The sequence below is a fragment of the Mobula hypostoma genome, chromosome 1, assembly GCF_963921235.1.
Source record: "Mobula hypostoma chromosome 1, sMobHyp1.1, whole genome shotgun sequence".
In the NCBI taxonomy this organism is placed as follows: domain Eukaryota; kingdom Metazoa; phylum Chordata; class Chondrichthyes; order Myliobatiformes; family Myliobatidae; genus Mobula; species Mobula hypostoma.
The window spans coordinates 214,138,670-214,162,169 of NC_086097.1; the positions used below are offsets into that span (position 1 = coordinate 214,138,670).

A 23,500-nucleotide genomic window follows, 5' to 3' on the forward strand; every position below is an offset into this window, starting at 1 on the left:
TTGTGCACGTCTGCCCTCACCCCATCCTCCCACCACCCCACCCTCAGTGATAGGGTTCCCTCGTCCTCACCTACCACTGCGCTAGCCTCTATGTCTAGCAAATGATTCTCCGTAACTTCCAGCATCTCCAACTGGATCCCACCATCAAGCACACTTTCCCTCCTCCTCCACTTTCTGCTTTCCACAGAGATCGCCCCTACGCGACTCCCTTGTCCATTCGTCCCTTCCCACTGATCGCCCTCCTGCTACTTATCCTTGCAAGCGGAACAAGTGACACACCTGCCCTTACACCTCCTCCCTCACTCCTATTCAGGGCCCCAAACAGTCCTTCCAGGCAAGACAACGTGTCACCTGTGGGGCATTGTTGACAAGGTCTCAATTCACTTACTATAGGCCTGCTCTCATTCCTCATCTTCTCATTGAGAATGAGGCCCTTTCAGCATATAACGAGGGCCTTTCTTCCAATTCCAACAGTACACTTGCATTCTCATAGCACCTTCTCCTACAATTACAAGGCATGCACACATGCCAGATTACCTCTTCCATTTCAGTTGTCCAGGGACATTGTCCCAAGTGAAACAGCAAGTAACTTGCATTGGATGTGGCAAGACAATCCAACTTGGGAAGAAATTTATCCAGAGCAGAGAGAAACTGGACAAAGGAAAATAGATGGAGAGAAAAGTACAGGCAGACAGCAAGGATCAGTTTTCTTTAGCATGTGACTTAAGAAAGGTCAGAGCTACTGATTAGGTGATTCTCCTTGGCTTTAGTACAACAGGGATTAAACCAAGACAATATGCAAATAAGATAACAGAAATAACGGCGTTTCTCTATGGTTATAAGCAGCACTGGGGTCCCACAAGGGACTGCATTGACTCCCTTCCTGTTTACCCTGTATACCTCAGACTTTAGATACAACACTAAGTCATGTCATCTGCAGAAGTTCTCTAATGACTCGGCAATAGTTGGGTGTATAAAGGGAGGATGGGAGGATGAATACAGGGCCCTGGTGGAGGACTATCAAATGGTGCAAACTGAATCATCTGCAGCTCAACATCAGTAAGACAACAGAAACGGTGAGGGACTTTAGGAAGACTAAGCCTGCACTGCTCCCTGTTACTCTTGATGGTGAGAACCTACAAGTACCTGGGGGTGCACGTGGATGACAGACTTGGGGGAACCCCAACACAGAGGCTGTATACAAGAAGGGCCAGAGTCGTCTTTACTTCCTGAGGAGACTGAGGTCCTTTGGAGTATACAGGCCTCTCCTTCACATGTTCTACCAGTCTGTTGTCGCCAGTACAATCCTCTATGCGGTGGGGTGCTGGAGCAATTGCATCAACATGGGTGATGCCAACAGGTTCAATAAACTGATTAGAAAGGCTGGCTCCGTTACAGGAGTCAAACTGGACACACTGGAGACTGTGGTAGAGAAAAGGAGACTATGGAAAATCCTGGCAATCCTGAACAATGTGTCTCACCCCCTGCATGCCAGTTTGGTTGAACAGAGGAGCACTTTTAGTAATGGACTAAGACAACTGTGCTGCTCTAAAGAGCACTATATGAACTCATTTTCACCCTCAGCCATTAGGCTCTATAATGAGTCAACCTATAGCTGGGAAAGCGATGACCCCTCCTGTTAGACTGTTTGTGGTAACTTTTTTTATTCTTTCTACTTCTCTTCTAATATTTATATCTGTGCACTTGTAATGCTATTGTGACACTGTAATTTCCTTTAGGATTAGTTCCTGAGGATTAGAGGGTGGCTAATGTAACCCCACTTTTTAAAAAAGGAGGGAGACAGAAACAGGGGAATTATAGACTGGTTAGCCTAACATCGGTGGTCGGGAAACTGCTGGAGTCAGTTATCAAGGATGTGATAACAGCACATTTGGAAAGCGGTGAAATCATCGGATAAAGTCAGCATGGATTTGTGAAAGGAAAATCATGTCTGACGAATCTCATAGAATTTTTTGAGGATGTAACTAGTAGAGTGGATAGGGGAGAACCAGTGGATGTGGTACATTTGGATTTTCAAAAGGCTTTTGACAAGGTCCCACACAGGAGATTAGTGTGCAAACTTAAAGCACACGGTATTGGGGGTAAGGTATTGATGTGGATAGAGAATTAGTTGGCAGACAGGAAGCGGAGTGGGAATAAACGGGACCTTTTCAGAATGGCAGGCAGTGACTAGTGGGGTACCGCAAGGCTCAGTGCTGGGACCCCAGTTGTTTACAATATATATTAATCACTTAGATGAGGGAATTAAATGCAGCATCTCCAAGTTTGAGGATGACATGAAGTTGGGCGGCAGTGTTAGCTGTGATGAGGATGCTAAGAGGATGCAGGGTGACTTGGATAGGTTAGCTGAGTGGGCAAATTCATGGCAGATGCAATTTAATGTGGATAAATGTGAGGTTATCCACTTTGGTGGCAAGAACAGGAAAACAGATTATTATCTGAATGGTGGCCGATTAGGAAAAGGGGAGGTGCAACGAGACCTGGGTGTCATTGTACAGCAGTCATTGAAAATGGGTATCCAGGTACAGCAGGCGGTGAAAAAGGTGAATGGTATGCTGGCATTCATAGCAAGAGGATTCGAGTACAGGAGCAGGGAGGTACTACTGCAGTTGTACAAGGCATTGGTGAGACCACACCTGGAGTATTGTGTGCAGTTTTGGTCCCCTAATCTGAGGAAAGACATTCTTGCCATAGAGAGAGTACAAAGGAGGTTCACCAGATTGATTCCTGGGAAGGCAGGACTTTCATATGATGAAAGACTGGATCGACTAGGCTTGTACTGTCTGGAATTTAGAAGACTGAGGGGGGATCTGATTGAAACGTATAAAATTCTAAAGGGATTGGACAGGCTAAATGCAGGAAGATTGTTCCCAATGTTGGGGAAGTCCAGAACGAGGGGGTCACAGTTTGAGGATAAAGGGGAAGCCTTTTAGGACCGAGATGAGGAAAACCTTCTTCAGAGAGTGGTGAATCTGTGAAATTCTCTGCCACAGGAAACAGTTGAGGCCAGTACATTGGCTATATTTAAGAGGGAGTTAGATATGGCCCTTGTGGCTAAAGGGATCGGGGGTATGGAGAGAAGGCAGGTACAGGGTTCTGAGTTGGATGATCAGCCATGATCGCACTGAATGGTGGGCAGGCTCGAAGGGTTGAATGGCCTACTCCTGCACCTGTTTTCTATGTTTCTATGTTTCTAAGATCAAAAAAGTGTCTAGTTATCTATCTATCTAAGTATCTATTACATAGAGTCATACAACATGGACACAGCCCTTCAGCCCATTGGTCCATGCCAACCATTCAGCAAAACAACCTCCTACCATCAATCTCTGCTTCCTACCAGCAAGTCAATCGTGAATCCAAATGGCCAGCTCTCCTTAAGTGCCATGCAATCTAACTCTCCATGATAGCCTACCAGGTGGAACCTCTCCCTCAATTAGGATCCAACATATTCCACAATATCAATAATTCCTCACAAGGATCAATCATTTGACGAAGAAGTATCACTAATTTTCTTGGCAATTACATCACACAAGACTGAATGACAGCTGTCTACTACTGGAAGTTAAGGTTTAATTCACTGTAAAGAGTAATTTGTATTCAGCAATGCCAGGGGCCAGGTTATATTACACTTTGGACAATCTATACTTGTCATCACTGTGGTAACTGGTCATTTCTACTGAGATGCTGCATCTTGCTTTCAACAGAAAATTTCCACTGGGCTTTTCTTTTACATTGAGTGTTTAGTTTCAATGTCACAAATTATTTTTGAAGATTTCATAATACTGTTGCTCACAGTAACACCCCAAGGTTTGGTGCATTCCTCTTCCCCAAATGGAACACACCTATACATGCTGTAAGCAGTTTTCTATTCCCTGGTGAAGGCCAAACACTTCTCGATCTTTTCTAAATTACTTTAGCTTCAGTTGAAAAACACATACAAACAATTTCAAATGTAAGATTTGAAGAGGATTTATAAAAATTCTGAATGTAAACTTCCTATGAGCTGTTTTGGATGTTCAGGAATTTCATTTGGTTAAGAAATGTAAAGCCCTAAGATCATATATTATAGTAGCAGAACTAGGGCATTTGGCCCATCGAGTCTGCTCCACCATTTCATCATGGCGGATCCATTTTTCCTCACAGCCCAATCTCTTGCCTTCTCCCCGTCTCCCTTCATGCCCTGACCAATCAAGAATCTATCAATTTCTGCCTTAAATATACATAAAGACTTGGTCTCCACAGCTGCCTGTGGCAACCAGTTCCACAGCTTTACCACTGTCTAGCTAAAGAAATTGCTCCTCACCTCCATTATAAAAGGACACCCCTCTATTTTGAAGCTGTGTCCTCTGGTCTCAGACACTCTTACCATAGGAAACATCATCTCCACATCCACTCTATCAAGGCCTTTTGCCATTCAATAGGTTTCAATTAGGTCACCCCTCATTCTTCTAAATTCCAGTGAATATAGGCCCGGAGTCATCAAGTGCTCTTCATATGAAAAGAATTTTAATCCTGAAATCATTTTCATGAACCTCCTTAGCACCCTCTCTAGTTTCTGTACATATTTTCTATGAGAATGGGCCCAAAACTGCAACTAAGGCCTCACTAATACTTCATAAACTCTCAACATTACATCCTTGCTTTTATATTCTAGTCCTCTTGAAATGAATGGTAATATCCCATTTGCCTTCCTCACCCACAGACTCAACCTGCAAATTAACCTTTAGGGAATGCTGCACGAGATCTTCCAAGTCCCTTTGCACCTTAGTTTTTTTGTATTTTCTTCCATTTAGAAAATAGTCAACCCTTTCATTTACTTCTACCAAACAGCATGACCATACACTTCCCGACACTATATTCCATCTGCCACTTCTGTGCCCATTCTCCTAATTTGTCTGTCCTTCTGTAGTCTTACTATTTCCTCAAAACCACCTGTCCCTCCACCTATCTTCATATTGTCTGCAAACTTTGCAACAAAGCCATCAATTCTATCATCCAAATCATTGACATATAATATAAAAATTAAATTGGTCCCAACACCACTAATGGAACACCACTAGTCACCGGCAGCCAACCAGAAAAAGCTCCTTTTATTCCCACTCTTTCTGCCTGTCAATCAGGCCACAGCTTTATCCATACTAGAATCTTTCCTGTAATACCACAGGCTCATAACTTGTTAAGCAGCCTCTTGTGTGGCACCTTGTCAAAGGCCTTCTGAAAATCCAAGTACACAACATCAGCCAATTCTCCTTTGTCTATACTGCTTGTTGTTTCTTCAAATAACTCCAACAGATTTGTCAGCTAAGGTTTTCCCTTAAGGAAACCATGTTAATTATGGTCTATTTTATCATGAGCCCTCAAGTACCCTGAAACCACATCCTTTAACAACCGACTCCAACATCTTCCCAGCCACTGAGGTCAGACTAACTGGCCTATAATTTCCCTTCTTCTGCTTCTCTCCCTCCTTGAAGACTGGAGTGACATTTGCAATTTTCTAGTTTTCCGGAACCATTCCAGAGTCTAGTGATGCTTGAAATATTATTGCTAATGCCTACACAATTTCTTAGCTATCATAATTTCTTAATTATAGTGCAACAGACTTTAGCTCACAATAGAGTGTCCTTAATATCTCAAAAAATAGGATCTTATTTCACCTTACAGCACCATTCCGGCAATTGCCAAGACACACAAACCCTCATTAAATATGCTTCCACACATCAGCACAATGATAATCAACCGAAAGAACAAAAGATAAAGGAAAATATATAAACGAGCCGAAAGCCACCCTATATACCTTCAATAAATTCATCACCGATTGGTAAATCTTCCTCTCTTTCACCTGCAAGTATAAATTAAAATTAGCTGAAAATTTGAAACTATACGTTAGTTGAAAATTATGCATATTTGTTCAAATTATGGACTATAATTTGCCCTCAACGATAAAGAAATTATCACAACAACTCATTATACTGACGTAACAGGTTTGTTCCCGGCTTACTCTGTAACTGATCTGATTGAAGAAACATTAATGAACAACAGTGTCTAAACCAATTAAATCTCAAAATAGAGGGGGAAATGAGGGAGATGTAATAAGTGTAAAGTTAAAAAATGAAGTTTTGAAATATTTGACAATAATTAGAAAGTGAAATGACAAGTTTTAAGATTTGAGTAATTAAGCTTTAAAAAAAAAACCCGATCTTCTCTACCAAGTGCAATGGATTTTCTGCAGTGTCACACATTCATTTCATTACCAAATTTCTTAAAGAGATACAATTATCATACATAGGATATTTTTATTCATCTGTGCAGACACATAGGAAGCTAATTTAAGCAAAAATACCCAGGAAGTGCTGGAATTAACAGTTTGGACCATATGTATAGAAAAAGGTTAACGGTTCATGTCTCAGAACCATTTTATTCGATTTCATTTCAGATATCCAGCATTTGCATTTGTTTTTATTTTGACTTGGAGCTTCTTTAACATCTTACCCAAAATGAGCAACTTAGACACTGTTGCACTGGGCAGCAGAGTGTCAGACTAAATACTGCACAAGTTTCTAGTGTGGACCTGCTCTCTCATTCATCTGACACAGTAACGAAGCAGCACCCACTGGACTTCTGTTGACACGTTAGGCATTAGTACAATCATTCAGACATTCAGTTACTTCCCCCCGCCAAACCCTTACTCTCACTACTTCATCATTTCCTATCAACTTCACCTTATGTACTCCTGTACCTGGCGTAAGTAGATGCAATAGCAACACACACAAAATGCTGGAGGAACTCAGATGTCCAACATCTTCAAATTTTATTTTGTTTGTGATTGGATAAATTCCTGCAACATTTTGTGTGTTACTTGGATTTCCAACATCTGCAGATTTTCTCTGGTTTGACAATAGTACATATACAATCAGTCTATGCATACAAGCTGATCTTATGTGTTTATATTTATCACGTTTTATTACTGTGTTCTTTAAGCTTATTGTGTATTTTTTGCGGCATCACATCAGAGTAACAATCACTCTGCTCTCCTTTATATTTGTGTACTGAAGAATGGCAATGAACAATGTTGAATCTTGAATAATCAGCATTTAAACAGCTCATTTAACCAGCCTTCTGAAATGAGTAAGTTACATTTTGAAAGGACACCATTCTACAATGAATCTGAAAACACCTGTCACACATTTCAACGATCTCAGTACTTGGAAAGTGATATGAATGAGAAACAAGTGTATTTTTGACATAATCTGCAAACACAACTTTCACTTGGAAAAACAAAGATCAATATGCTTCATGCCACTCATCTATAGAGAAAACAATCATTTATTGAACACAAAGATACATACAAAATAAATAACACAAAAATTAACCTTCACTGTCCAGATGATCAGAGAAATCTTCCATTTCACTTTCATGTGCTAGTGGGGGGAGAAAAAATCTTCTGTAAGATCATGAAGTTCAAAGTGCATTCTCCTCCTAGCCATACCATCGTAATCTATCTTAAGAAGCAGTATATCATTTTAAAATTCCTTGAAAAAACTTCTTGAATCATCTCTCACAAGCTTAATTTATCATTCATGCATAATTAGGTAGCAATTTTCATCTAGAAGGAATAAATTAAATTGAAGTACCAACACAAAGTACCAACAAACTTTCAAGCATCAAACCAGCGCTTAAGTACAATTATGAAGAAAGCACGGCAGTGCCTCAACTTCTTTAGAAGTTTGTGAAAATGGCATGACATCTAAATCTTTGACAAACTTCAACAGATCTGTGGTAGAAAGTATTTTGATGGTCACATCATGGCTGATACACATTGACTGGTTACAATATGGAAACACCAATGTCCTAGATGGAAAATTCTATATAAAGTAGTGGATACGGCCCAGTCCATCATTCACAGTATACAGAATAAGGCAGATGATTTTATAGCACAGTTAAAGATTGGCTGGTATGCTGGTATGACGTTGTGGGCATCACTGAGTCATGGCTGAAAGAAAATTATAGTTCGAAGCTTAATATCGAAGGATACACATTGTATTGAAAGGACAGGCAGTGAGTAAAAGATGAAACGATTTCCAAAAGGCATAAAGTTAAAGATGACGCATTTTTTTTAATATTTTAAGCAAGAAAACTTCTTTATTTCCATCTTTTACAGTTTCAAAATAACAAAAAAGGAAAAAGGGCCTGAAGCAAAAGTTTGGGTACCCTGCATGGCAGTACTTAGTAACACCCCCTTTGGCAAGTATCACAGCTTATAAACGCTTTTTGTAGCCAGCTAAGAGTCTTTCAATTCTTGTTTGGGGGTTTTTGCCCATTCTTCCTTACAAAAAGCTTCTAGTTCTGTGAGATTCTTGGGCCGTCTTGCATGCACTGCTCTTTTGAGGTCTACCCACAGATTCTCGATGATATTTAGGTCGGGGGACTGTGAGGGCCATGGCAAAACCTTCAGCTTGCACCTCGAGGTAGTCCATTGTTGATTTTGAGGTGTGTTTAGGATTATTATCCTATTGTAGAAGCCATCCTCTTTTCACCTTCGTTTTTTTTACAGACGGTGTGATGTTTGCTTCCAGAATTTGCTGGTATTTAATTGAACTCATTCTTCCCTCTACCAGTAAATGTTCCTCGTGCCACTGGCTGCAACACAAGCCCAAAGCATGATTGATCCACCCCTGTGCTTAACAGTTGGAGACATGTCCTTTTCATGAAATTCTTCACCCTTTTTTCTCCAAACATACCTTTGCTCATTGCGGCCAAAAAGTTCTATTCAAAAAGTTCAAAGGAATATTTAAACAAGCCTGATGCATTTTGGAAACAAGTCCTGTGGACTGATGAAGTTAAAATAGAACTTTTTGGCCACAATGAGCAAAGGTATATTTGGAGAAAAAAGGGTGAAGAATTTCATGAAAAGGACATGTCTCCAACTGTTAAGCACAGGGGTGGATCAATCATGCTTTGGGCTTGTGTTGCAGCCAGTGGCACAGGAAACATTTACTCGTAGAGGGAAGAATGAATTCAATTAAATACCAACAAATCCTGGAAGCAAACATCACACCGTCTGTAAAAAAGCTGAAGATGAAAAGAGGATGGCTTCTACAACAGGATAATGATCCTAAACACACATCAAAATCCACAATGGACTACCTTGAGGCACAAGCAGAAGGTTTTGCCATGGCCCTCAGTCCCCCGACCTAAATATCATTGAGAATCTGTGGATAGACCTCAAAAGAGCAGTGCACGCAAGACGGCCCAAGAATCTCACAGAACTAGAAGCCTTGTGCAAGGAAGAATGGGCGAAAATCCCCCAAACAAGAATTGAAAGACTCTTAGATGGCTACAAAAAGCGTTTACAAGCTGTGATACTTGCCAAAAGGGGTATTACTAAGTACTGCCATGCAGGGTTCCCAAACTTTTGTTTCGGGCCCTTTTCCTTTTTTGTTATTTTGAAACTGTAAAAGATGGAAATAAAAAAGTTTTCTTGCTTAAAATATTAAAGAAATTTGTCATCTTTAACTTTATGCCTTTTGGAAATCAGTTCATCTTTTACTCGCTTAGCTACTCACAGTAACAGAAATTTTGACCGGGGTGCCCAAACTTTTGCATGCCACTGTCTGTCACCATATACAACCCTGAGATTCAATTTTCGTGTGGGGATAATCAACAAATCTATAGAATAGTGACTATAACAGAATTAATAAATGATAGCCCAACTAGGGCATTCAGCCAGAGGGCAGAAGACAATTGGTGCAAATACATAAAGAAGAAACAATAATATAAATAAATAACCAATAAATACCGAGAACATGAGATGAAGGGTTCTTGAAAGTGAGATAAAAGTGAGTTTAATAGTAAGATAGTAAGAGTTAAAGGAGCAAGTTTAGGTGAGGTGTAGGAAATTGGTATCACACAAGTTCTTTGAGATTAAAAGGGAAAATAGAAATGAAGAAAGAAATTAGGAGGGCAATGAAATGACACTGACAAGTAGGATTACCATAACACTCACACCACGTTGGAGGAACTCAGCAGGTCGGGCAGCATCCGTGGAAACAATCAGTCAACGTTTTGGGCCGGAACCCTTCGTCAGGACTGAAGAGGGCCCTATAAAGAAGGTGGGGGGAGGGTGGGAAGGAGAAGACTGGTAGGTTCCAGGTGAAAAACCAGTAAGGGGAAAGATAAAGGGGTGCGGGAGGGGAGGCAGGGAGGTGATAGGCAGGAAAGGTGAAGAAGGAATAGGGGAAAACACAGTGGGTAGTAGAAGGAGGCGGAACCATGAGGGAGGTGATAGGCAGCTGGGAGAGGGGCAGAGTGACATGGGATAGGGGAAGGGAGGGGGAGGGAATTACCCGAAGCTAGAGAATTCTATGTTCATACCAAGGGGCTGGAGACTACTTAGACGGTATATGAGGTGTTGTTCCTCCAACCTGAGTTTAGCCTCATCATGGCAGTAGAGGAGGCCATGTATGGACATATCTGAATGGGAATGGGAAGCAGGGTTGAAGTGAGTGGCAACTGGGACATCCTGTTTGTTTTGGCAGACGGAGCGGAGGTGCTCGACGAAGCGTTCCTCCAATCTGCGTTGGGTTTCACCGATGTAGAGGAGGCCACACCGCAGATTATTTTGCGTTTACGATTTGCTATAACCATAATAGGTGATAGGCAGCTGGGGAAGGGGGCAGAGTGAAATGGGGATAGGGAAAGGGAGGGAAGCTGCCTATCACCTCCCTCATGGTTCCGCCTCCTTCTACTACCCTGTGTTTTCCCCTATTCTTTCTTCACCATTCCTGCCTATCACCTCCCTGCTTCCCCTCCCCCACCCCTTTATCTTTCCCCTTACTGGTTTTTCACCTGGAACCTACCAGCCTTCTCCTTCCCACCCTCCCCCCACCTTCTTTATAGGGCCTCTGCCCCTTCCCTCTTCAGTCCTGACAAAGGGTTCCGGCCCAAAACATCGACTGATCGTTTCCACGGATGCTGCCCGCCCTGCTGAGTTCCTCCAGCATGTTGTGAGTGTTGCTTTGATCCCAGCATCTGCAGAGTATTTTATGTTTAGGATTACAGTAAAATTCCTCAACCTTTTCTGAGTATATTAGAAGAACGTAGCTAAGGAAAGAGTAAGTCCCTTTGGGGACTAAAGGAGTAATCTGTATATGGAGCCAGGGGGCATGATTAGGGTCCTCCACGAATACATCTCATCAGTATAAGGCAGGGAGAAGGATGTAGTGGCTGGAGAGTAAGGAAAAAAATACACAGATATTCTCCAACATAGCTGTATCAGGAAGCAGAAAGTGCTGAAAATCTTATTATACATTATGATGAATAAATCTTAAGGGCTGGATGGGATATATCCCAAGCTGCTAAGGGAAGCAAGCCAGGAGACAGTTGGGAATCTGAAAATGATTTCTACAACTGCATTAGCCATGCGAGAGGTACCAGAAACATGGTGGATGGCAAATTTTCCCTGTTGTTCTAAAACACAATAGGGATAACTCTAGAAATGACAGGCTGGGTGAGCCTTTTATCAGTGGTGAGGAAGCTGCTGGAGAAGATTCTGACAGACAGAATTTACCTTCACTTGGGAAGAGAGAAATTGATTAGGAGGAGATACCATGTTTTTGTGTAAGGGAGATGTTATTCATAATGGAAGCATGAACAGACAATAACTCCAACTAATTATGAAAATAATTCCTTCATTCACTACACTTCACATAGGTTTTGTATAAAATAAGTAATACGTACCTATAGTATCTTGTTCAGAGACTACTTCTTCAGGTTCGAACACTGCTTCATCTACAACATAAAGAAAATTTTGTTACCAGAATCAGTACAGCAGCTCATTGGAATTAAAATATTGATTAGTGATTGTGCAAACCTGAAACAGTGTATTCATTAACTTCCCCCTCTCTCTCTTCTAACTCTGACAGAAAAAGAAGTTTCTGCAAAATTAATGGCTCTTCCTTAAAAATTTAAAGTCTGCCGTGGAAATACCTCACAAAATCTACCTGGAAATTCTTCTACAGAGACCTCTGCCTTGATCCTGCCTTGTGCAGCTGGATCCTGGACTTCCTGTCAGATCGCCAGCAGGTTATACGAGTGGCTCCCGCACCTCCAACCCTCTGACTCTCAATACAGCAGCCCCTCAGGGCTGCATACTGAGTCCTCTCCTTTACTCCCTGTATACCCATGATTGTATCGCCACCCACAGCTCCAATCTGCTAATTAAATTTGCTGAAGACACTACATTGATTGGCCTTATCTCAAACAATAACGAGGTGGCCTACAAGGAAGAAGTAATCTCTCTGACACAGTGGTGTCAAGAAAACAACCTCTCCTTCAATGTCGCAAAAACAAAGGAGCTGGTCATGGATTACAGGAGGAATGGAGATGGGTTAACCCCCTATTGACATCAATGGATCTGGGGCAGAGAGGGTTAACAGCTTTAAGTTCCTTGGCATCCACGTCACTAAGGACCTCATGTGGTCTATACACACCAGCTGTGTGGTGAAAAAGGCAAAACAGCGCCTCTTTCACTTCAGACAGTTGAGGAAGTTTGGTATGGGCTCCTAAGCCTAAGAACTTTCTACAGGGGCACAACTGAGAGCATCCTGACTGGCTGCATCACTGCCTGGTATGGGAACTGTACTTCCCTTAATCGCAGAACTCTGCAGAGAGTGGTGTGGACAGCCCAGCGCATCTGTAGTTGTGAACTTCCCATGATTCAGGACATTTACAAGGACAGGTGTGTAAAAAGGGTCCGTAGGATCATTGGGGACCCAAGCCATCCCAACCACAATCTATTCTAGCAGCTACCATCTGGGAAGTGGTACCACAGCATAAAAGCCAGGACCAACAGACTCCGGGAAAGCTTCTTCCACCAGGCCATCAGACTGATGAACTCACACTGATTTGCGTGTACTCTATATTACATTGACTGTTCTATTTATTATAAATTACTATGATTGCCCATTGTGCATTAGATGGAGACGTAACGTAAATGTTTTTACTCCTCATGTATGTGAAGGACGTAAGAAACAAAGTCAATTCAATCAACAACTTCAGGTTCAGAGTCCCCTGCAAGTAAAAGATTCCCACCATGACTGAAAGCAATAATATTGGCTATCTTTTTGCAATAATGCAGTAATTTGAGTTACAACATTTCAGAAAAAAAAGAACAGGAGAGGAGCACTGAGTTATTAATTTGCCCTCCATTGGTTTAGGTAAATACAGAGACTGTTTTCCAGCTTTTTCAGGTTTTCAAATAACAGCAAAAAACAACGTATTTGTGGTATGATAAGGGAAGGTACAGGTGAGTCAAGACTACCAGTGAATTAACAGTGTAGTGTTCAAATACCAATGAAACAGAACTTAGATTTTATGAATTGATACAAAGCAACCCATACCCATTGTCTTTTCTGTTTCAGAAATTGCTTCATCTTCCACATAAACAGACTCTTCTAAAAGAAAAAAAAGTACATCTGTTAGTAGTGTTACGTACCCCGTAACTGGGTTGCCAAACCAGCAGAAATGGATCACTCAGTTGGAGTCTGGAGTACTAGAACTAAGAAAGTTTTATTAAAGAAACAAGCAACACAGTAATCGAAAGGATAATAAATGCAACAGTTCAGTGATGATAAACACATGTGCACAGAATTAAGATAACAGCATCAATCAAGCTCTATCGTTGTCTAGGGGTTAAATGACCAATTTCAAAATGACTCAAAGTTCAGTCCAGTTTGTAGTTCAGTTCGCAGTAATCGTTGCCATGGCGATGGACAAGGTGGGGGAAGAGAGACAGAGATAGAACAGGAACAACTGATCATTCAGAACAGCTTCACTCACAGACCAGCGGGATGGCTCACAAACAGCATTTGGGCGGGTCCTTGGTGATGTCACCTGAGGTCACCGACTGTGACCCCTCCTCCAGATGCGGTCGATCCTCTGCAGTGAACCCGGCACCCAGGCAAGGGCGGACACACACCGGGTTCCCGCTGATCGTACCTTTCCACCCTGTGCGTTGTCCGGTACTTCTCATCACTCGTGAGAGGCGCACCGCTTCCAGGGTCTCGTTACCTCGGGTGGCGTGTGTCTGTCTTAGCGAACCTGTCCCTTTTTATCCCCCTGCTGGGGTATCGCCTGTCCATCACTTCAAACAGTTCAGGGTTCAAAGGGGGGAGCCGCTCCAGACAGCTCTTCCTCCCACATCCCTTCATTACACATCTCCAGACGCTGCTCCATTGTTCCTTATCTCTCCTTCCCCTGAGGGCAGGTGGCAGACCAACTGCTGATGCCACTGATGCTAGCCCAGGCCAGCAAACATCTTAATTTTATGTGTACTCTTGTAACACTTCCCCCCTTTAAGGATTTTTACCGGGAGGTAAAAATTACAAACATGACTACATTATCTGATACATACACAATATACATCTTTAACAGTTATTTAGCTAATACAGAGAATTTGAAGCTGTCAACACCTTGACAGACAGTCATCACATTTTCTGTTCCTTTTACACGTGTTATTAATAATCCCTTAGACCAGGCTCCAACTCAGCAAACTTCATAGTGGCCAAAAACACTGATGAATTGCGACCAATGTAACCTCTCATTTGGTTTTGTCCCGGACCACAATAACAAGGGTCGTCCCATTCCGACTCAGTTTTCTCTCGCAAGGGCTTAGTAGGAGGGGGACGGGTATTGACCGCAGAGTTATTGCAAAACTTCCTGCAGTACCCCACCATCTCCAAGAGCCTTCTGAGGGCCCTCTTGTCTGTCGGGGTGGGGAGGTCAGCGATAGCCTGCACTGCAGCTTGCATCGCTGCCAGCTGCCCCTGTGTCACCACAATTCCCAGGTAGGTGACTCTCGTGTGGCCGAATTCATTTTTTTCAAGGTTCACTATCAGACTGGCTTCAGACAGCCGTATTAAATTGCCAATACACACCTCTGTGGTCATCAGCCCTTTAGTCACTGAATTACTCGAAAAATATGGGTGTTGTTTACTTGGCTGCCCTATTGTAACAGACATAACCCAACGTCCCAGTTCTTTGCATTTCCTCGGGACAATCAAACACATGGGTGCGAGTCGTTTAATTACTCCTTCGGGGATTAAGGGAGAGACCTTATCAGTAGACCTGGCCAAAACAATAGCCTTCTCCCATCTGACCGATCCCATCCTAATCTTTTCAAAATGGTTTTTTCCTCTTATCAAGGGGCCCCTAGCATCATTGATTTCCACGCTAACACCGACTAGGTTTGTTAGCATATCAAAAGCCGGTGACCGTCTCAGTTCGCGTCGGTCATGATCAATAACATTCTTCCCCCTGGGCAGCCGGTAAATCTCTTTCATGATTCCACCAACTGTTTCCTCCAGCACCGCAAAATGTCCACCGGGGGGTACCTCGTGGGCCATGTTAAAAACCTCATCCCCATAACTCTTTTGCACCACCCCCCACTCCTCATCTGCGGATGCTGTACTTGATTTCCCTTTCTTCCTTAGCACCTCCTCATCCGCACAATAGCTTGTCAAGGCTGTGTCAGAGAGAGCGGTCTCGGCCAAAACCATCAGCCCCTCGTCTCGCTCCTGCGTCTGCACAAATTCTTTCCTGGCTACTGCTACGTCCGTCCCAGCTCCCTCACTACCTCTTATCTCACTACACCCTGTCTCATACAAGGTTGGCAGAAATGTTTCAGCCAAATTCACCATCGCGGGCGGGGCCTCCATGCTGGCAGGCTGACCCGTCAATCTCACGACTGGGAACACGATTCCTCCGGCGATGTCATTACCGAGCAAGACTTCCACGTCTTTCATCGGTAATTCGGACCTCACCCCGATCGTGACTAGTCCAGAGACCAGGTTGCTCTGTAAATGTATCTGGTGCAAAGGGACTGACTCTGTCCCTTCCCCAACACCTTTGACCTCTACCTCCCCAGTCTGGGTCTCTGAGCTAAACTCTAATACACTCTTCAGTATTAGTGACTGACACGCTCCCGTGTCTCTCCAGATCCGCACTGGAACTGGTTTTAACCTCTTTTTCACTGACACCAGTCCGGCCGAGATAAACCTCTCGCGCCCTTCCTGGACTTTTTCAGACCTGTCCTTCCCTAGCGGTTCGCTTAACAGCTCAATACAGCCATTCCAAATTTCCGCTTTTCCTTTCCCCGTCTCCTTTCTTGGGGCAAAGCACCTGGACGCAAAGTGTCCGACTTTCCCACAATTATAACAGACGACCCCAGGAGACTTCCTACCAGACTGCTCCCGGTCTACCTTATCCTTTTCACTAATCCCCGGCTTACTTTCTGACTTTTCCGGTGGACTCTCCCCGCCGTCCTGACTACCCTTCTGGTAGCCTTTACTCGGGGCAACCTTCATTTTATGCGTCAACGCATACTCATCCGCTAACTTAGCAGTTGCGGCTAACGTGGCTGCCTCTTTCTCATCGAGGTAGGGTCTCATACCCTCAGGGACACAACCTTTAAACTGCTCAATCAGAATCAGTTGCAGCAGTCTGTCGTAATCCCCCTCTACCCCTTTCGAGGCGCACCAACGCTCACAATATGTTTGCATCTCACGAGCAAACTCCAAATACGTGCGGTCCCACTGCTTCCTCGCATTCCGGAACCTCTGCCGGTATGCCTCCGGGACCAACTCATAAATCCTGAGGATGGCCTCTTTCACCACCTCATACCTCTGGGCATCTTCCGCGGATAAAGCTGAGTAAGCTTGTTGGGCCTTCCCTTTCAGTACACTCTGAAGTAAGACAACCCACTTATCCCTCGGCCATTCCTGACTTATAGCTACCTTTTCGAAGTGGAGAAAGTACCGATCCACATCGGTATCGTCAAATGGGGGAACCAGCCTAACCTCCTGGGTCGCCCGGAACCCTCCACCTTGGTTCGGCACGAGCCCCTGCTCGGCCCTTATCTTTAACTTCTCCAGCTCAAATTCCCTTTCCCTCTGTTTCTCCTCTCTCTCCAACTGTCTGTCCCTCTCTCTCTCTTGCCTTTCTACCTCTCTCTCCTGCCTTTCTAACTGCTTCTCTTCGTGTTCTAACTGCCGTACCCGGAACTCGTGCTCGAGTCTCAGTTTTTCAAGCTGTACCTGTACCGCGTCTCCAGCAGGTTTTTCAATAGACACCTCCCCCAGCTCACCTTGGGGAAACACACCTTTAGATACATAGTGCTCTACAATAGCTCTGTGTATCTCCTCTCTCCTCATTGTCGACTTCACCTTAGCAAGATTCACCCGTTTTGCCACAGCTATCAATTCCGATTTCCTGGCATCCTCTAATGCCTCCAAGGTCGGCGCCTTTATAAATTCCTCAACCTCCATTTCTGCTGTTTGTCTTTTCTTTCTTTCGGGAATTTTAACCCAATCAATTTACTCCGTCCCAAATTTAGCGTTCAAAATCGCGGACGAGAACCCCACTTATGTTACGTACCCCGTAACTGGGTTGCCAAACCAGCAGAAATGGATCACTCAGTTGGAGTCTGGAGTACTAGAACTAAGAAAGTTTTATTAAAGAAACAAGCAACACAGTAATCGAAAGGATAATAAATGCAACAGTTCAGTGATGATAAACACATGTGCACAGAATTAAGATAACAGCATCAATCAAGCTCTATCGTTGTCTAGGGGTTAAATGACCAATTTCAAAATGACTCAAAGTTCAGTCCAGTTTGTAGTTCAGTTCGCAGTAATCGTTGCCATGGCGATGGACAAGGTGGGGGAAGAGAGACAGAGATAGAACAGGAACAACTGATCATTCAGAACAGCTTCACTCACAGACCAGCGGGATGGCTCACAAACAGCATTTGGGCGGGTCCTTGGTGATGTCACCTGAGGTCACCGACTGTGACCCCTCCTCCAGATGCGGTCGATCCTCTGCAGTGAACCCGGCACCCAGGCAAGGGCGGACACACACCGGGTTCCCGCTGATCGTACCTTTCCACCCTGTGCGTTGTCCGGTACTTCTCATCACTCGTGAGAGGCGCACCGCTTCCAGGGTCTCGTTACCTCGGGTGGCGTGTGTCTGTCTTAGCGAACCTGTCCCTTTTTATCCCCCTGCTGGGGTATCGCCTGTCCATCACTTCAAACAGTTCAGGGTTCAAAGGGGGGAGCCGCTCCAGACAGCTCTTCCTCCCACATCCCTTCATTACACATCTCCAGACGCTGCTCCATTGTTCCTTATCTCTCCTTCCCCTGAGGGCAGGTGGCAGACCAACTGCTGATGCCACTGATGCTAGCCCAGGCCAGCAAACATCTTAATTTTATGTGTATTCTCGTAACAGTAGTCAAAATAGAGACTGTAACCAGAACTAACAGTGCACGTCACTGACCTCAGACAACTGCAAACTACTCCTATGGCCTGATTTCACCTTTCTTATGCCAGAATCAGAATCAAAATCAGGTTTATTATCACTGACATAAGGTGAAATTTGTTGTTTGGTGGCAGCAGAGTACAGTGCAATACATAAAATATACTACAAATTACAATAAGAAAAATATATATCTACACAGTACCGTGCGAAAGCCTTCGGCACATGTATATAGCTAGGGTGCCTAAAACTTTTGCATGGTACTGTATCTAAGTTGAGCAGAGAACAAGTCTGTAAATCTGGTAGGAGCAAAGGAGTGCCACAGGTGGAGACACACCCAGCCCTAAGGCACCAGACAAGGTCATTTGAATCAAAACAATTGGTTTATTGATTATTACACAATGTCCATCTGGTGCTTCCGTCTCCCTTCCCCTTTTCCCAACGATTCCCCTCTCCGTGCCTCCTTCCCACTATCTGTCCCCAGTGGAGACCCATATCAGAGTCAAGTTTATCATCACTCACATGTCATGGAATTTGTTTATTTTTAAACAAATTCCCCCTCCCACTTTCAAATCTCTTACTAGCTCATCTTTCAGTTAGTCTTGACGAAGGGTCTCGGCCTGAAACGTCGACTGTACCTCTTCCTAGAGATGCTGCCTGGCCTGCTGCGTTCACCAGCAACTTTTATGTGTGTTGCTGTTCATTATGTTAGAGTAATTTTTGAGTTTAGGTCATTAACACTTAGTAAATAGCTTCAGCCACCAGTCTTCTGTTCCTTGACAATGCATTTCCTAAAAGCTGTGAGTGCCGGAATACCAGTCTAGATGCTGCTGGTGAGAAGGTGTGAGGTTTGCATGCAGTTTCAAAGACAGCATTATCTATACTTTGTAAATATGGATTGTTCTTCATGTTAAGCATGTAAAATACCAAATAAATGTATTGTGGATTCAGTTTGGAACAATGACAATAGAAATAGACAATAGGTGCAGGAGTAGGCCATTCAGCCCTTTGAGCCAGCACCACCATTCACTGTGATCATGGCTGATCATCCACAATCAATATCCAGTTCCTGCCTTATCCCCATAACCTTTGATTCCACTATCTTTAAGAGCTCTATCCATCTCTTTTTTGAAAGCATCCAGAAACTTGGCCTCCACAGCCTTCTGGGACAGAGCATTCCATATATCCACCACTCTCTGGGAGAAAAAGTTTTTCCTCAACTCCGTTCTAAATGGCCTACCCTAATTCTTAAACTGTGGCCTCTGGTTCTGGACTCACCCATCAGCGGGAACATGCTTTCTGCCTCCAGCGTGTCCAATCCTTTAATAATCTTATATGTTTCAATAAGATCCCCTCTCAGCCTTCTAAATTCCAGAGTATACAAGCCCAGTCGCTCCAATCTTTCGACATATGACAGTCCCGCCATCCCGGGAATTAACCTTGTGAACCTATGCTGCACTCCCTCAATAGCAAGAATGTCCTTCCTCAAATTTGGAGACCAAAACTGCACACAGTACTTCAGGTGTGGTCTCACCAGGGCCCTGTACAGCTGCAGAAGGACCTCTTTGCTCTTATACTCAACTCCCCTTGTTATGAAGGCCAGCATGCCATTAGCTTTCTTCACTGCCTGCTGCAATTGCATGCTTGCTTTCAGTGAATGATGTACAAGAACATCTAGATCTCGTTGTACTGCCCCTTCTCCTAGACTCCATTTAAATAATAATCTGCCTTCCCATTCTTACCACCAAAGTGGATAACCTCACATTTATCTACATTAAACTGCATCTGCCATGCATCTGCCCACTCACCCAGCCTGTCCAAGTCACCCTGCATTCTCATAACATCCTCCTCACATTTCACACTGCCACCCAGCTTTGTGTCATTGGCAAATCTGCTAATGTTACTTTTAATTCCCTCATCTAAATCATTAATATATATTGTAAACAGCAGCGGTCCCAGCACTGAACCCTGTGGTACCCCACTAGTCACCGCCTGTTAATCGCTACTCTGTTTTCTGTCAGCCAGCCAATTTTCAATCCATGTCAGTACTCTGCCCCCAATACATGTGCCCTAATTTTGCCCACTAATCCCCTATGTGGGACTTTATCAAAGGCTTTCTGAAAGTCCAGGTACACTACATCCACTGGCTCTCCCTTGTCCATTTTCATAGTCACATCCTCAAAAAATTCCAGAAGATTAGTCAAGCACGATTTCCCCTTCGTAAATCCATGCTGACCCGGACCAATCCTGTTACTACTATCCAGATGTGTCCTAATTTCATCTTTTATAATTGACTCCAGCATCTTTCCCACCACCGACATCAGGCTAACCGGTCTATAATTCCCTGTTTTCTCTCTTCCTCCCTTCTTGAAGAGAGGGACAACATTAGCCACCCTCCAATCCACAGGAACTGATCCCGAATCTATAGAACATTGGAAAATGATTACCAATGCGTCCACGATTTCTAAAGCCACCTCCTTAAGTACCCTGGGATGCAGACCATCTGGTCCTGGGGACTTATCAGCCTCCAGACCCAACAGCCTATCCAACACCACTTCCTGCCTAATATAAATTTCCTTCAATTCATCCATTACCCTAGGTCCTTTGGCCACTATTACATCTGGGTGATTCTTTGTGTCTTCTCTAGAGAAGACAGATCCAAAGTACCTGTTCAACTCGTCTGCCATTTCCTTGTTCCCCATAATAAATTCACCCGGATGATGAAATTGATGGCTTTGTTGCAAAGTTTGCAGAGGATATTAAGATAGGTGGAGGGGGAGGTAATTTTGAGGAAATAGAGAGGCCAAAGAAGGATTTAGAGACAGATTAGAAGAATGGGCAAAGAAATGCAGATAGAATACAGTGTTGGGAAGTGTATGATCATACACCTTGATGGGAGAAATGAAAGGGTTGACTATTTTCTAAATGGAGAAAAAATACAAAAACTGAGGCGCAAAGGGACTTGGGAGTCCTTGTGCAGGTTCCCCTAAAGGTTATTTTGCAGGCTGAATCTGTGGTGAGGAAGGCAAATGCAATGTTCAAGAGCACTAGAATATAAGTGCAAGAATGTAATGTTGAGACTTTATAAAGTACTGGTGAGGCCTCACTTTATTATGAGCAGGTTTGATCCCATTATATTAGAAAGGATGTACTGAAACTGGAGAGGGTTCAAAGGAGGTTCACAAAAATGGTTCTAGGATTGAATGGCTTGTAATATGGAGAATGTTTGATGGGTCTGGGCCTGTATTCACTAGAATTCAGAAGAATGACGGGTGACTTCATTGAAATCAATCGAATGCTGAAAGGCCTTGATAGAGTGGATGTGGGCAGGATGTTTCCTATGTGAAGAGTCTAAAACCAGAGAACACAGCATCAGAATAGAGGGGTGTCCTTTTAGAATGATGAGGAGGAATTTCTTTAGCCAGAGTGGTGAATCTATGGAATTCTTTGCCACTGGCAGCTGCAGAGGCCAAGTTTTTATGTATATTTAAGGCAAAGGTTGATAGATTCTTGATTGGTCAGGGTATGAAGGGATACTGGGAGAAGGCAGTAGATTGTGGCTGAGAATAAAATTGTATCAGCCATGATGAAATGGCAGATCAGACCCAATGGGCCAAGTGGCCTAATTCTGCTTCTATATCTTATGGTCTTATGGTCAATCAATATCCCACTGTAACCCTTGACAACCTTCTACACTATCCACAACAGTACTAACCTTAGAGTCATTTGCAAACTTATTAACCCATCAATCTACTTCCTCATCCAAGTTATTTATAAAAATCACAAAGGGTAGAGATTCCAGAAAGATGCCTATGGAACACCTCTCTAGGCAGAATATGCACAATATACTACCACCCTCTGCCTTCTGTCCTGAATCCACACATCCAAGTTTCCATCGATCCATGCTTCTTCACTTTATAAATGAGCCTACCATGAGAAACCTTGTTGAACACCTTACAAAAACCCATCTAAACCACATCCACTGCTCTACCTTCATCAATTTGTTTCATTACTTCCTCAAAGAATACAATCAGGCTTATGAAGCATGACCTGCCCAACACAAAGACATGCTGACTATCCCGAATCAGACTGGCTTTTCCAAATGCTCATAAATCCTGTCTCCAAGTATCCTCTCCAATAGTGTGCCCACTACTGACGCAAGACTCACTGGTCTATAATTCCCTGGATCATCGATATTATCTTATTTGCAACAAAGGAACAACATTTGTCACCCTCCAATGTTCTGGTATTACTCTTGTGGCCAGTGAGGATACTAAAATCATTACAATTTCTTTCCTCAAGTCCTGTATTAACCTAGGGCACAGCCTGTCTGGCCCCGAGCACTTATCTGTTTTAAGTTTTCTTACCATCTGTTCCTGTCCCATCCTAGTGCACAGAGTGTCAGCCAGAACAGCCCTCCGTACTGGGACTAGGTAAGTCAGGGATAACACTGTTGCCATCTAGCTGAAATAGACCCTTTAATTATATAATCCTCTGAGGTTCTTGTTCATAATCTAATTTACCCCAGGTCTACTGCAATAGCCTACAAAAGCTCACCAGCTTCAGAACGGACTGAATCTTCAGACTCAGCATCAAATTCATTTGTTTCTTCTGCCTCTAGCTCCTCTTCCACTGGCTCTGGCTCCAGCTCCGGCTCCTCCTCCACTGGCTCTGGTGCTAGTTCCTCCTCTACTGGCTCTGACTCTGGCTCCTCCTCCACTGGCTCCGGCTCCTCCTCCACTGGCTCCGGCTCCAACTCTGACTCTGGCTCCTCCTCCACTGGCTCCGGCTCCGGCTCCTCCTCCACTGGCTCTGGCTCCGGCTCCAACTCTGGTTCTGGCTCATCCTCCACTGGCTCTGGCTCCTCTATAGGGAAAAAAATGAATGCTTCTGAAACCTGTGCAAGTGCTAACTATATACAACCTTCACATCCCAATTATGAAGACCACAATTACAATAATTTTATCTCAATTAGCTCAGCATCCAAAAATAAAGGTGCAAGCACAATAAATTATTTAGCATTCTTACAGGAATCAAATAATAATTGAATTTTAATAATAGTTATTTTTTTCATTACCCTCTTAGTAAGGTAGCCCAAGTTTTAAATTATTTTATCTACGACCAGTCTATTGAAGTAGATGGGGGTGAGGGGTCACTCCGTCCAACAAGCAA

At 43.5% G+C, this 23,500-nt stretch overlaps 1 protein-coding gene across 8 annotated transcripts in view; it reads right to left on the reverse strand.

Annotated features, from left to right (window-relative positions):
- Positions 1-23,500, reverse strand: part of unm_hu7910 (un-named hu7910) — a 214,777-nt gene that overhangs the window by 93,739 nt on the left and 97,538 nt on the right. For 7 of the 8 annotated variants that reach the window (XM_063064182.1, XM_063064141.1, XM_063064133.1 and 4 more), the window contains 5 exons: positions 22,886-23,194; positions 13,419-13,472; positions 11,758-11,808; positions 7,392-7,439; positions 5,816-5,860 (listed from right to left, as the gene is read on the reverse strand). In XM_063064182.1, coding sequence (XP_062920252.1) covers positions 5,816-5,860; positions 7,392-7,439; positions 11,758-11,808; positions 13,419-13,472; positions 22,886-23,194 — 507 coding nt within the window. The remainder of the gene's footprint in view (positions 1-5,815; positions 5,861-7,391; positions 7,440-11,757; positions 11,809-13,418; positions 13,473-22,885; positions 23,195-23,500) is intronic. The other variant, XM_063064199.1, reaches the window with a different exon arrangement.